We start from the raw sequence: 15,544 nt of genomic DNA on the forward strand, positions 1-15,544 counted from the left end.
GGGAGGGGTGTTGTGTATTGAGTCAAAGGATTTTATATCTGTATTATTATTGTCTGTATTTGCATTAGGATAAAGTAACTGCCTTTTGGTTCCAGAGGGTACAGCTACTATTGGTTCATTTAAGCTGCTGTATTTGGATCCTCTGTCTTATTGGTTTCCTCCAAAAGGCAGCACTGTGATTGCTTGATATTGTTCCCTCCAAAATGTATCCCTTCCTAGCTAGTCCCCTGTCCCTATAAATGTAGCTTTCCTCTCCTCAGTCTTCAGTCTTGTTCACTTTAATAAAGAGCTGTTACTAGAGAACTGTCTCCAGCATGTTATGTCAAGAGAGCTGAAATCACAAACCCCACGTCACAACAGTAACACAGTTTCTTTACTTTTCCCTAAAGGGGTGTCACTCTTATCCATAAGATCGAACCCTGTTTTTTGTTCGTTTGAATTCCTGTTTTTGTTTGTGTATGCTTTTATTCTATTTTACAGTTTTAATTATATTGTTAATTGCTTTTATATTGTGCATTAACTTAGTTTTTTTTTAAAGTAGCTTATAACAGCTACTAAATAAATTAATTAAATAATTTGGGGTTGCCCAAAGCTTATTTTGGCATGTAGATTCCCATTTTATTTAGGTATGTATTTATTTTATTTAAGGCATTTATATATCGCTTAATCATGCCTGGTTGGTCACTGTGAGAACCGGATGCTGGACTAGATGAGCCTCCTTTGGCCTGATCCAGCACGGCTCCTCATGTTCTTATTAGTATTTTCAGCTGTCAGTTTATATTTCCAATTATTTGAAGGGAGGGTATCACTTGAGAGTGACTTTTGTAAAAAGAAAAGAAAAGAAAGCATTGATTCAGCACTGCCTCACTCTGCGTGTGGTGGCAATGGTTTTGGGGTTGCTTAAAGCTTATTTGGGGCTGGAATGCTTTTGGAGAGAACTCTGCTGTATCTTGAAGGGGCCAGTTGCGTGTTGAAGTATATCATGGGTAGCCCAATGCATATTGTGGGGTGTAGTGCACATAAGCAATTCCTTGTTAATGGATACATGGACAGCTCTGAAGTAAGGAAGTATAAATCTGCTCCAACCCTGTTATTTCCTATAGCTCCAATAGTTGACAAACCAGGGGATTGTTCCAGGAATCTCTTCCCACCTGCTGGGCAATTCAGAGCCATCCGCTGAATGTGTTCTAAGCAGAAATGAAAGATGCAGTAGTCATTCAAATCCAACACTCTGATTCAGGCTTATTTTCCATTCTCTGGTACAAAACACACTGACTCCAAGAAATGACTAGTATGTCCCACCTCATTTGTAGTTAGTAGGGTGGCCAGGGGTAAATGAGGACAGGATTGTTGCACCCTTGAGGGCTGCGTAGCAGAGGGAATTTCAGCAAGTGACAGAAGAGGTGCTTTCTTCTATATATTATTAAAGACGGAGAAGCTCAGAACTCTTTTGGATTGGGCAACCCTAGGTGTGAATCAAATGCGACCCATCTAAGCCTTGAAGAACTGCTAGATGGAATCAAATCAATGTCATTTTTCTGAGTAGATGGTTGTGGCTTTGCTGGTAAAATGCAAGCAACGGTTAAACTTAATGTTAAAAGTAGCAAAATGAAGGTGCCTCACCCAGACATTCCACTCTTCGAAGAAGAAAAATCAGTGCCAGATCCAGCAATTAAGGACAGAAAGCAGCTGCAGTGAGCACTTTCAGAAATTGGACTTCAATGTTAAAATTCTGCACTAATGAGATGTTTGATTTAGCACACACACATGCATGCACACCGCAAATAAAATAAAAACTGCTTTTCTTCCAGAAAATGGTTGTATGGGTAAATTTACAGTGCAACCCTTTGCATATTCAGAAGTAAATCCCACTGTGTTTAGCTGGGTTTTCTCCTAGTTAAGTTGATAGAACTGTAGGTTTCTATTTCTATTTTATTTCAATAAAATTGACTAAGATGGTGACTTTTTCAGATGGGAGAGGTTTGTACTCTGGTTCAAAACTGGATACAAAACACATGCATGTTGTGTCAGATGCAAAGTTTTTTTTTACATACATATCCTTTCTTTTTGGGCATATGAAGAAGTTTGTTGATTGCTCATTCTGGTGTTTAAAGGGTTGAGGATTGACAAATATACCTTCGTCCACTTCTCATAGGATGAGTTTATGGTCCTTTGGCTGATTTCTGCTCTGTTGTCCACATAACTTCCTTACAACTGCACCTGCTGTGCTCTATCACAGTACAGTCATCATCATCACCACCACCATTGTTTTATTTGTATGCCGCCTTTACATAGTTGAAACTATGCTCAAGGCGGCTTACAACATGACAAGATTTACATAATTACAAACATAGCAGAAGTCATAAACAATAAATAAAACATCAAAAAGGTACACAACCAAATGGAAACGATTTCCACGTAAATCATAAGATCTAAAACTAAAGATACAACAATAATATCAATAAAACAGCAACAGCTCTCTCAGCCCCCCCGTAAACAATACTCCAGCCCAAGAATCTGTTCAACAGCTTCAACTTTTGTAGTTGGAGTCAGTCAGCACTCCACTCTCCCAGGCCTGATGGGAAAGGGCCAGCAAGGCAGGGTTCAGGTCTTCCAGGGTATATAGCCAATATGGTCTCATTTAAAACAACACAGATAAAAATTAAAAACAATTTAAAAGATCTGGAAGCCAAACATCTGATGGGGCTTCCGATTGGCTGCAGGAGCTTCCTGCGGCCAATCAAAAGCGGCACTTTGGTTATCGAACGTTTTGGAAGTCAAACGGACTTCCAAGGTACGATTGTACAGCTAATCTGCTATATTTATTTAAAGCATTATTGCCTTGCAGTTTAGCTGCAAGTCTTCTAGATGGTGATTCGTGAAAAAAATATGAGTTAGCTTGTGGTGCTATGCAAGGAAGGAACTAGAAAACAAAACGCTACATCCGTTATGCTTAGTCTGAATCCAGATAATTATTTCCTATGCCTCTGAATCCAACCAGCACAATCACTGCTTTGGGCAAGGACCTAGAAACTATGAGCAAGAGAGTGTCCATATTTAGCTCTCCAACTAGCAACAACAAATGCTTTTAACATGCTTTCAGCCATCCCAAATATATGGGTGTTGTTTAAAAGATCTTTCTTTTCTTTTTCTGCCTCTTTCAATACTGTACATGTTAAATGCATGGAGCTATGACTTCAAAAACACACTGATGATTTTGACTACAAGGTCAAGAGTGGCGACAGCCCTCTTCCTGTGTTTGTGCTATAAATCTCAAATATTGGGCTTGATTTCAAACTTCCAATGAATGTCTGTAGGAGCTGCTTGCGTTGGAGTCCACAAAACTTTGGGTAAGGTTTTTGTTTAGTCTGGTCAGTCCTAAAACTGGCCATGTTGCTCGTGCTGCTGCTGAAGGAGAGCTTTCATTGTGTGAAAGGACTCTCAACACAATAAAGCAGTTGGCCAGAGGAAAGGGCTTTTAAGTGGGTGCTTTTAGACAGCTGTGTATTGTGCCCTTGGGCAAGACAGAAATAGAAGCTGCCTGTCATGGTCCAACCAAGGTTGTGCCATGAACTGCCTCAGTCATCACTTGTGGAGGAAGCTACTTCTCTCCATCCAGGTGTCAGGTGAAAACTGGGCCTAAGGTGACTTGGGTCCTTTACTGGAAGGGCTGTTTAGAGAACAGTTCTCTATTTGAAGCTGCTCTTTGGTTGAAGGGCTGAGCAGCAAGTCCAATTTAAAGATAAATAATCCTAAAAAGGGAGCAGGAGGCTTGAAATTGCCCATTAACAGTTAGCTCTTGGAAGACAGAGTGAATACACCAGGTGCACTAGGCATGGGCATACAGTACCGGTATCTGTTAATTTTGGTTTGTCTCAATTTCTCATTTCCTCAATCTTAAATTCAAATCTCCACATTAATTGGTGATTTTTTAAAAAGTCTTTATGAAACTTTGTCAAAATTTTAATTCAAATTTCTTCCTACATACATTTTTTTGGTATGCAATTTTGCAAAATACACAGATTTTTGCAAAGTGATTTTCCTTAATATCATGCTTTTTGTATGTTAGTTTCACTAATATAAACATTTTAATGCATGCTTTCCCCTAATACACATATTTTTGTGCACAATACATGGCTGGACAACTGCATTGCTAAATTCAGAGAAGTGTGAATTTCAAAGGATGGTTATGTTTTGATTTTGATTTTTGTTTTGGAAAGTGCAAATCAGGTAGGTTCTCTTTAGATGTGAATGGAATCAAATTGAACTTCCATCCCTAGTAGACACACAGGTCACCTGGTCATGGCCTGCCTATCTATAGTGAGATGCCTTTTTCTTTAAATTAAAGTATTTTCCCTAAATTTGAATCTGAACATACCGTAATAAATTCAAATATGTAAATTGAAAATTTGATGCAAATCTGTGTCCCATTGTCTTCTTTTGGGTGATAAATTCTGTCTTTTGCAACAAACCACACATGGTGCCCCCCCAACCACTGGCAGAGGAAGAGGAGTGCGGGGGGAGAGCACCACCCTCGGCAGGGTGCCATCGTGGCTGCTCCCCTGCCCGCACTGGGCGCCCCCTGCCCCCCAGGATACATGCCAGCCCCACCCCCACCTGCTCCCCCCCCCCGGTGCTGAAGCATGAAACTCCACCACTAGCCCTGACCATGCCAGGTAATACTAATGCTGGATTTAGCAAGCTCTAGTTCTTAATTCAGGCACTGTCTGCAACAAATAGCATGCTTTGTCTGTATAATGTTTGTCCCCTTTCCTACCGTATACACCCACAAGCACCCCCCTTTTTGTAATCCAAGAGAGAAATTAGATTCAGTTCATATTTAATGGTGAATCAATCTAATTTGAACTTTCTGAAACAACATGGCAGCCTTCAAAATTCACATTCCTCAAAAATCTGTAACACAGGAGCCAGACATTTTGTGGGGTGGGGGGAAATTGCAAACTGATGTGGAAATGTGGAGAACTAAATTTAACTTTGAGAAAAATAATCTTGAGTCACCGAAATTGGCAGATTCACCCATGTCTAAACACAACTCATGAAAAGTTTGTTTGGGGGTCTGAATGGAGAGCTGTGTACTTTGTTAATGAAGTTGGTAGACTTATTTATTTAGCTAAGGGAAATGTGGTTTTCTGAGCTTGGAGACACACCAGATGCTTACGGTACCCTCACATGGCTTCCTGGGTGTTTTGCAGTATCTGGGAGGCCAATGCAGGACAGGGCAGGTGGGCTCCCTCAAGATTATTCACATTTGTTCTCTCTTCTGTGCTGTGCAGTATATTTACATATCTTGGCTTCACAGCTGGCTTCCATCTGGCATCTTTTGAAGCAGAGGAAGAGACAGGTTTTTTTGGCATTGCTTGCAAGCTTTGAAATAGAGATTTGTTTTTAAATTCAGCTCTGTAATGTGGAGATGCATAGGGACAGCGCTCCTTCCTGCTGATTTCTCCCCTCTAGTTTATTCTTTGCTTGCTTTTATTAGGATAACACATACGTAAATATAAATAAGTAGTGGTATTCTTAAGTGTCTATGGAAATAACAGTTGTCTCTTGCCCAACTGGATTCTAAACTGGTGGATTATTATTTTTAAACTGGATGCGGATTGGTGCGTCTTGCTGTGTGTGGGCAGGCAAGAGCAGGAGGGGTTCAAAGGAACAGGCAAGCTGTCTATGTCACATCTGTGAGCTCCCAAATGCTGGTCAGACAGTGCCCTTCTACTGCAGAGTGTTGTAAAATGGAGGGAAGATGTTCATGATAATAGTAGGCATAAACAGAATGGGAAATTGTCTTGCCTGTGTTAGCTATCAGAAACAATGGTGCTGTGGTGCTTAAAGACTTAGCACATCTATTATGGCATAAGCTGCCATGTGTCTGCCTGTTATTCTTACTATGATGAGCTAAAGGGCTAAAGGAGGCGCGGCTTCACAATTTCCGGGTTCATAGAGTGGTGGACGTCTCCCAAGTGCGAGTGACAGGCACTCGGCCAATAGGTGGAAAGGGGAGGCTTAAGAGCCGGGAGGCGGGGAAAGTCTCCCAGAGGGAGTAGGTGCTGATTGGGCCGCGATTTTGAAAGACAAGGCTGCACCCTCCAATGATTGGCTAGTCCTTCAGAATGCAAAAGTAGGCTGGATTTTGGAGCGCTCTTTGATGTGTTTGAGCCCTTTGATCAGGCATAGGCATAATAGTGATGTATGGAAGTGAGAGCTGGACCATAAAGAAGGCTGATCAGGTGTAGCTGATGAAACCATTTTGTTCCCCTCCATGAACCACTTGAAAATTGGTGAAGGTCTTGGTGGACCACTTAGTGATTTTTCTGCCTATTGTAGTGTTTGTTATGCACTGTGCTTTATAATTTTCCATAGAATTCAAACTGAAACACAATAAAATACAATATAAGAAATAAAAGAATCGATCAAAATACAATCAAAATGAACAGGAATATTTACTGCGATGGATGTGCCATCTCTTGTCTTCAACCACAAATCCACAGACTTGCCACGGAATGAAGCTCACAGACAGGGGTGCCAACTTGAATAAAATATTGGGGGCCCCAGGTATGCTGTGTCCTGCATAACTGATCACAAGACACGGTGTGCACACCATTTGAATGGCAATGACCACCAACTTAGAGGGGGCAGCCCCCCTTAAATATTTTATTGGGGGAGCCGAAGGGACCTCGGCCACTATGAGTTGACTCCTATGCTCACAGACCACTGGTGGTCTGTGGACCACAATTTGGGAACCTCTGCTCTAGTCCCTTAAAGTTTTTGTCAAAATAACTTGTTGGTGGCAATGTTTGAGGATTTCATTTAGTCTGCATTTTAAAGCAAATTGACCAGATTCACATGGCCTTCTTGACTTCTTCAGATTTTGTATCCACAAATTGTGTGGATTTTCATTTCTTTTTTAAAAAAAATCTTACAACAAGAACCAGGAACTTGGATTCTGCTTACAGGAGACAGAGTTTGTAAGGACCATGTTATCAGAGACCTCTTTTTTGTCTTCTCTTGTTGTGAAAGCACAGGAGCAGTCTTGAGCCACAGTCCTTTATGGATTTACTCACAAGCAAGTCCCACAGATTTAAGTGAAGCTTACTCCTAGTACATATTTATGGGATCATAATGTTTGGTTAAACAATTTTATTGTATTTTTTAAAAATTGAATTCTGTTATGGAGGCTCTGCTGAAAACCAGTCTGTAAAGCTTATTTTTTTAAAAATCTAAAATAAGGAACAGGTGCACACTCTGTAAAAAGAATGGGTGCTGCTTATATTTAACAGGATAAAATGAGATATCCTGCATTTGAAAACAAACACAGCTGCCTTGAGGCTGCTCAAAACAACCCTTCTGCTTTCGTGAGCTTTTGAGCAGCCTTCAAAAATGATTATAAATATTTCATGCATTAAATATATATTTTGGAAACACATTGGGAACACCAACCTGCATAGCTACGTATCCTTGTTTGGTTTCTTGAGAGCAGCAGTTGACACTCTTCTTTTTGTGTAGACCAGCCTTCCCCAAACTGGTGCCCTCCAGATGTTTGGAACTGCAACTCCCATCAGCTCCAACCTGCATGGCCAATGATCAGGGATGAGGGAGGAGGGCACTTCATACTAGCTCTAGTAGGAATGGTTGGAATTGCCCCCAAAGGGCACTTCTGTCTAGCTGGTGCACATTTCTGGACAGGAAGCTCCACTGCAGGCCAGATTAACTGACTGATCAGCATTCCACTCTCTTGCTACATACTGCACCTCATTCACCATTGCTGAGTGCAGGCAGTAGATAATAAGAAAAACTGATAATATCTTGAATTTCTGTGTGTTTTTCTACCAAACTAGACATTGACTATACAGTATTCAGGCATCATACCACATACCTCCCTAGATCTCTTTTTTTTTTAGTAAAAAACAAAACAGCTGGGTTTTGTGAGAACACCAAGTTAATTCGGCTCAAGGATCTTATCACCATAATCAGAACTGGGCTGTGTAGGGGCAGGAATGATGACATTGCTTTGATCAGAGTGTGTGGTCTAGAACCTCGTGACATTTTAAATGCCTCTATTGTACACTCTCCTTGTATGGGAGGTTTCCCATGCCTAAAACAGTTAAGAACGTGGACTTGTATCCAAGATGCCTTTTTTGTTTGCTTGTGGGTTAAACCACAGAGCCTAGGGTTTGCTTATCAGAAGGTGAGCGGTTCGAATCCCTGCGACGGGGTGAGCTCCCATTGCTGGGTCCCAGCTCCTGCCAACCTAGCAGTTCGAAAGCACGTCAAAGTGCAAGTAGATAAATAGGTACCGCTCCAAGCAGGAAGGTAAACGGTGTTTCCGTGTGCTGCTCTGGTTCGCCAGAAGCGACTTAGTTATGCTGGCCACATGACCTGGAAGCTGTACACTGGCTCCCTCGGCCAATAACCCGAGATGAGCGCTGCAACCCCAGAGTCAGTCACGACTGGACCTAATGGTCAGGGGTCCCTTTACCTTTACTTTATGGCCAAGGTAGCTCTGTCTTGTAGCACTTCACAGAGAGGATAGGAAATGTCCTAGGTAAGGGTTTGTGCTCCTGGATGCTCTTGAATTTAGGAGGAGAAGCCAGCCGGGTGGATGGTCCCATCAGGCAGCCTGTGCTGGGTTGCGTATCAATCCTTGCCAGATGCATGAGTCAGGGCAGGCTGATGCTGTTCATCTTTATTTATTTATAATTTTCATTTATAGCCTTCTCGCTATCTAAAGATCTTGAAGCGGTTTGCGATCGATAAAAAACTACCTAAATGTAATATAATCTCAATAAAAACCATGTCAAGTGGCTTACACAAAAACAAAACAAATACATAAATAGCATCCATATACATAAACAAGATTATCAATATAAAAAAGTCAGGGAACATTACGAGGCATAATGCACGTTATTCATACAGCTACTGGCCCAATCTCATTCACCATCCATTCCACACAACCACTACAATAATTTACTACCTCAGACATTGTCTCTTATCAACCAACCACTTCAGGGTGTCAGATGATGCTATCCATTCTCAAAACTGAGGCCATCCAGGCATGTAGCATTGGAAGGCAAGGGAGGCCAGAGCTTACCGGTAGTAGTAGAGCATCTGGTTTAGTGGCATAGTGGCTAGAGTTTGGGGCTGGGGTGAGGCCCTTTCTCCCACCAGTTTTGTGACAATCGTATGCTGAAATTCTTCTCCCCTCCTCTTCTTCCTGCAGGCATAACGTGGGGTAAAGTAGTGTCTCTCTATGCCGTGGCAGCAGGCCTTGCTGTGGACTGTGTAAGACACGCCCAGCCAGCCATGGTCCATACCATTGTGGATTGCCTGGGAGAATTTGTACGCAAGACTTTGGTGACGTGGATGAAGAGGAGAGGAGGCTGGGTAAGCTTTTCTAAAGAGCGAATGTGCAAGTTACGGACACATTACTGACATGAATAAAAACAGAATGGTCTCATTAGGTATAATGCAGCTAAATACTGGATAGAATTCCCATTTATGGACCTATGTGTACTTATTTTAAGCATTTTTACCCTGTCTCCTGGAGCAGCAAGATCAATAATAAGCCCTTGCCCTCATTTTTACAATCTAAAGAACATAGCACAAAAGGAAAACAAGGATGTGTGGATGGAGGGGTAGAGAGAAGGGACAAAAAGCAAATAGGCATTGGCTCTTCATTACAATGACCAGCTGGAATGGTAGCAGATCAAGGAGAGGAGGAGCCACAAATTGCTGGTCGAACTAGCGATGTGGTCCTGCTTCTTTTTTCTCCCTAGGCTGTAGCCTGATGTAATGGCTGCTGCCAGGGACATTTGATGGAGGGAGGAACTTGAGAGAGTTGACATCTCTCAGAGCAGAGCTGATGCTTTACTTCACTCCCTTAGCTATAGCTTTGCCAATCCACCTTTGCCCTGCAGTGATCCTGATTATACTAGCTCTACGCTCCCAAAGCTTTCCCACTGACCTGCAGCAACCTTGACTATATTTGCCATCAAGCTCCCGGCACAATTCCACTAACCTCATTTGCTGCTGACCTGCCAATACCTTTGCTATGAATCCAGTTTTCATCCCTTTGAGGTGCATGAGCACAGGATTGCTTAGGACCCCTGCTGCATGTGCTATGAGACAGACAGACACATCTGCTGCTAAGGATGCTGGGGGAGGGGGAGATGGTCTCCTGGCCATTTGCTTGATATGTGACATGTGCCCATGCCCTTCACATCACACATTATGGTTTTTAGCATGTCCAGGCTAAAAAACCGTAATGTTGAGTGGGTTTGTTGTGGGTATGTGATTCAGATCAAGTAAATGAAGAACAAAGCTGAAAAAAGGCAGTGACGATGCTTACTGTATAATCTTTACAGGAAGCATTTTATTTTAGAAAGGAGGGTGGAAAAGGATGATACTGAGGACTTCTGAAAAAAATAATATGATTCATTTTGTCAGTGTTAAACAGCTAAAATGCACAGCAATTTGGGTCTCAGTATGACTAGGAAACAGAGCGGTGGTGGTAATATTGCTGGTAGTAAGGCTGTAGGGAAATATTTTAGGGCTGGTGACCTGCAGAGAAAGGTGGGAAATCTTCCCAAGCCATCTACTAGAAATATTTGGAGAACCATGTGAGAACACAGATTGTGTGAGTGCGAAACATTGTATTGATGACAGCACATTTCTGGGTCTCCGTTTTTCTTTTTCTCTCCCCCTAGACCGACATTACAAAATGTGTGGTGAATACTGATCCCAACCTTCGCTCCCATTGGCTTGTGGCTGCTATTTGTAGTTTTGGCCACTTCCTGAAGGCCATCTTCTTTGTGCTTTTACCGGAAAGATAACATCCAATTGCCTATTGAAACCCCGTCTCCTTCTCACAGACACAGCTGGCACAGAGAAGGGGAAGAAATGAGATGATGAAGAGACGGGCTGGGCAAATGTACATTCCACTTGTCTGGCTTTCCCAGCTGCCTCAGTGCAAAGACTCTTTCTTCAGCAATGGGGAACATTTCTCCTGATCACTTCTTACAGCCAAGTGCCCTTTGTGCTTTCTAAGTGGCTGGGGTTCTTTACATAAGCTTGGGAGGCTGTTGGACTTGCCATTCAGTTATTTATTCTTTTCCTCCCGTTCAAATTGTGTCACATTTTTGAATGCATACACACTTAAGAAATCCTACTTGGAGTTGCTATTAAGAAGCAAGCTGTCCCCTTCATTTGCAAAATGACAACGGCTCCTTTGTTGTTTAGTCAGTCAGTAGATTCTTCCCCTCTTCCCTAAACTTGGTGTCCTCGAGCCCCTGGCTAATGTTGTAAGATGGATGTTTTCTGTAACCACCTGAAATATGCAGTTGTCATAAGTCACTACAGCTCTGTCAGCCTCTGCCTGAGAGGGATTTTCAGCATGGATAACATAACTACCTGCTACATACCGGTAGTTCTAGTTACAGGTAGGCAGCCGCATTGGTCTACCATAGTCGAAACAAAATTTAAAAAATTCCTTCCAGTAGCACCTTAGAGACCAACTAAGATTGTTATTGGTATGAGCTTTCGTGTGCATGAAGGTATCTGAAGAAGTGTGCATGCACACAAAAGCTTATACCAATAACAAACGTAGTTGGTCTCTAAGGTACTACTGGAAGGAATTTTTTATTTTGTTTTTACCTGCTGCATGTTAAAATTTGCTTACATGAGGGAAGTAAGACCAAAAATAAATAAAAACATTGCTGAAAAAAAATTGGGCAGGGCCACAGATTTTCCACCCTCCATTTAAGAGGAAGAAAAATTCAGAGATGTTTAACTGCAGCAACTTTTGGAGTTTTCTAACCACAATTTCTGTTCTGTCCAAAACATGAAGTTAATGTGGAATGCAGGCAATCCCATGAGCATGTTGTATCTTATGAGGGGAGCAAAAAGAGACATCAATAAATTGTATCAACTGTGTGTTTATCATGTACAGTGTGTGACTATTGTTACTGTTGTGGCAAAATTAATGCCAAATGAATATTTTGTTGCATGATCAGTATGCATATATATCTTTTATGCCCATTCAATGGCCATTCTTTAACTCCACGAATCCTGGACACTGCATTTTAACCCCTCAAATAGTTACAATTTCCAGCAACCCTAGCGCCCAGGGTTTGCGGGAAAGATTGTGCTTCGAACGTGCTTTAAAAGTATAATGCGTACTACACAGCCTTGGCAAAGTAAGGTCACATCAGTTCTGAAGTCTGGGTGGGGAAGCTGGCTTTGCAGTCCAAAAGGAACTTTGGAAAGGAGAACTGATTTAACAGATCCATCCCCTGCCCACACTCCCTTGTGCACATAAAGCTGTTGCATGCGCTTCTAGAAATGGGAAAAGCAGAAGTAGGAGAGGCAGAGACATGATTCAGCCATAATCCACAGCATGGGGACTCTGACATTTCCCTTCCATGAGGGCCATGACCTCCCGGTGACATCTTACCATGGATGTGTTGTAGGAGTTCCATGTCACCTCTTGCAGGAGCAGGAAAAGAGTCATTCAGTCTTTTCATTCTTTACATACCTGAAAAGGGTAAAATTGAGGTATGCTACTAATCCTCTCGTCTGGCTCATGCTGTTGTCCTCATTAATTCTCAGGGAGAAAGTTCACAGACAACATACCAAGCTGCATCTCCTCTCCCCTGATGTTGTATGTGTAGGTCACCGGCTATAGGGCTTGTCCCAGCTCACCCCCTGCCACACGAGAGAGGGGTGGAGGTAGATAGGAGAAGCACACTCTCAGACCTCCTATTCCTTGTAAAGACCTTGTCAGCTAGGTGCTCAGTTACTGGGAGGGAGGGGCTCTGCCAAGTCCTATGGGGATCTATTTGCAAATGGCTGCTGTGCTTGCATAACAGATCATGCTCACATTATTGTTATAAGTTTGGAGAGGGCAAGGATCCCCTAAACTCCTGGGTGCTAATCCCCCCCATAATTCCTGGATTTAGTCAAAGTTAGAATTAATCAAGGACTGATTAAACTCTGCTGGATTCTGTCTGGCATAGCTAATAGAGGGTGGGTCACTGGAGGAACAAAGCTAATAATCGTCAAACTATTAACCCATTAAGAAGGTCATTAACAGATACTTTCTGAGCCAGACAAAAAGCCCCTCCCTGAGGTGAGAGGTAGAGACCAAGGCCAGAGTTTCAGGAGGGAAGGGCAAAATTAATCTGGGTGATGAGCAAAGCAAACAGGAGGGAAAGTGCCACTTTTGCAAGCTGGGGAGGGGGAAGTCAGAGCACGAGACGGGCAGTCTGTTTTAGGCTACAGAGAGGGTATGATACAATGGTTTGGGGGTCTCTTGGAATCTGAGGCTGCAGCAATGGAAGGATCAGGGCCCTCTTGGAATGTGAATGCTCTGCACTCTCTCCATGTAGGTCCAGGTTGTACGGTATATATGTGTAAACAAGCCATGCATCATATAGACACCACAGTATTTACCGTGTTTTATGTTCCAAGGAGAAACAGACCATGTTAAGTGTGCCTGGTACCCCTGGAATCTCACACCACTTGGAGATTGGGGTGACGTGCAACACAATATTTTGAACTTCTAAATACTTAACAAGCACTCACATTTTCAATCTATACTGTGCCTGCTCACAATTGTACCAGAATTGTTAAGTGAGCATAAAGTGATTGGAATGTATGATTATTCCTGCTGACGGCCACGAAAGATTAACTGGATTTAGCAACACCAAAATGTTTCCCCCTGTGGCAGTTGGCCAGTTATGCTGGCATTCACTGCTGGGCCTGCCCAAAACATTTTGCTGCCTGAGGCAAAGAACAAACAGGCACCCTCCCCTTCTATGTACAGAAGCTGACTGGACAGGCAGTTGAATCAGGCTGTGTACGCACAATCTCTTTAAAGCAATTTCCCTCAAAGAATTATGAGCACTGCAGTTTACCCCTCACAGAGTCACAATTCCCATTAACAGTGCCCAGTGTCCAGAATTATTTGAAAGAACGTCCTTTAAAAGTACAGTATAGTGTGTATGCTTCACTTCAGCACTGGCAATGAGACTGTGTTCTCCACATGAAGGAAGCAGATTAGAAAGTTCTGGAAAGGATGTCTGTCCTCCCAACAGAGAGGGATGACTGCAGGGTTCAGGAAAGAAGCCTGAGAGCTTATCCTGTTCATCATATGCTGCCTAAAGTGGTCACTTCACTCTGGCCAGCCTAGATTCATAAAAGGTGAGTTGTGTCTAAGGAAATCACACCACACACAGACACTGTGTGACCTGCTGCAGTGCAACCCAACCCCTATCCTGACATTTCAGTTCAGTGTAGGACTTTGCTTACAGATAAGACTTCTCACCACATGGGCTCTTGAGAGTTATAGGAAGGCTATCATAAGGGGCATGTGATTGACTTAACTCTATCTGCTAATCTATCATGTTTATGTGAAGCCTAGTGCAGATTAGATAGCAGAACACTTTAAATGGTGGGACGATAAGAAATAAGAATGGGATGATAAGAAAATTAATTTTTAATTTTAATTTTAATGTATTTAGTCTTGTTGTTGAGTTGTATTTTAACTAGTTTTATATTTGGTGTTAGCCACACTAAGCCCAGCCTTGGCTGGGGAGGGTGGGGTATAAATAAAATTATTATTATTATTATCTAATATAGAGTGGGCAAAGTAAATGTCCCGACAAAACCCTGTAATCTATTCGAATTCAGAGCCTGAAAAATCCCATTTAAAAAGTCACCCTAAGGATCAAATGCTTAATTTAAAGCTGTTGGTGTGTACTTAATAAATGGAGCTGTAATAATGATCAGCAGATATTTGGGGAGCATTGTGCTTAGCTTACGGAACCAATAACTTAAAATAATACAACACTGGGAACAAACTAGTTTTGAATATTTACACTATTGTTCCTTCATCAATTCCATGTCAGTTTCCCTTCTCTTTTACATATATGACATGGTATGGGGGGTGGGGAGGGTCGAAAGAGGAAGGGAGTGACCCTGAGATGAGATTGTGAAATACTCAGTAGTAAGACCACAAACATCCGTCTCCCACAACAGTTATCAGATAAATCAACGAGGTTGTGGTGAATGACATCCTTTTTCTAAAATAAAGCTTTTGCTAGGAGGAAGAAAAGGGAAATAAAACCCAGTTTCAGAGGGCAAAGTCCAAGAAGCTGGATGTTATTAGACTTGTATAATTTTATACCACTCTGTTGTGACATTGCTTATTATGTTATATGGGCTGGTGTTTTTTTAATTGTGGATTTTATTGTTGTAAACCTCCCATGGGCACTTTTTAATGGAAAGGCAGAAAAAAGGCAGCAGAAACTTTACCATTGTTTTAATGTTTCCAATGCTATTTATTAAACATACTGTACCTATGTTTAATAGACAAGGCTTTTAATGTGCAATCACAAAGCCTCCATCAAGATCCACACATTGCCATCAAATTGTAATTTCCCCTTTTTCCCCCACTGTACTACCACTGGGCAAACTGAACCAACTGGCACAGACAGGGTGGCAGTGCCCTCTTGGTCTCTTGTTTCCC

At 42.1% G+C, this 15,544-nt stretch overlaps 1 protein-coding gene across 2 annotated transcripts in view; it reads left to right on the forward strand.

Annotated features, from left to right (window-relative positions):
* The window catches only part of BOK (BCL2 family apoptosis regulator BOK), a 29,363-nt gene extending 16,282 nt beyond the window's left edge, over nt 1-13,081 (forward strand). Inside the window, exons 4-5 of one of the 2 annotated variants that reach the window (XM_035132959.2) lie at nt 9,239-9,402; nt 10,890-13,081. In XM_035132959.2, the coding sequence (XP_034988850.1) occupies nt 9,239-9,402; nt 10,890-11,027 (302 nt within the window). In that variant the 3' untranslated portion in view covers nt 11,028-13,081. Of the gene's footprint in view, nt 1-9,238; nt 9,403-10,724 lie in introns of both variants that reach the window. The other variant, XM_035132960.2, reaches the window with a different exon arrangement.
* The last annotated feature ends 2,463 nt before the right edge of the window (nt 13,082-15,544 follow it).

Source organism: Zootoca vivipara, chromosome 5, assembly GCF_963506605.1.
Source record: "Zootoca vivipara chromosome 5, rZooViv1.1, whole genome shotgun sequence".
Classification (NCBI taxonomy): domain Eukaryota; kingdom Metazoa; phylum Chordata; class Lepidosauria; order Squamata; family Lacertidae; genus Zootoca; species Zootoca vivipara.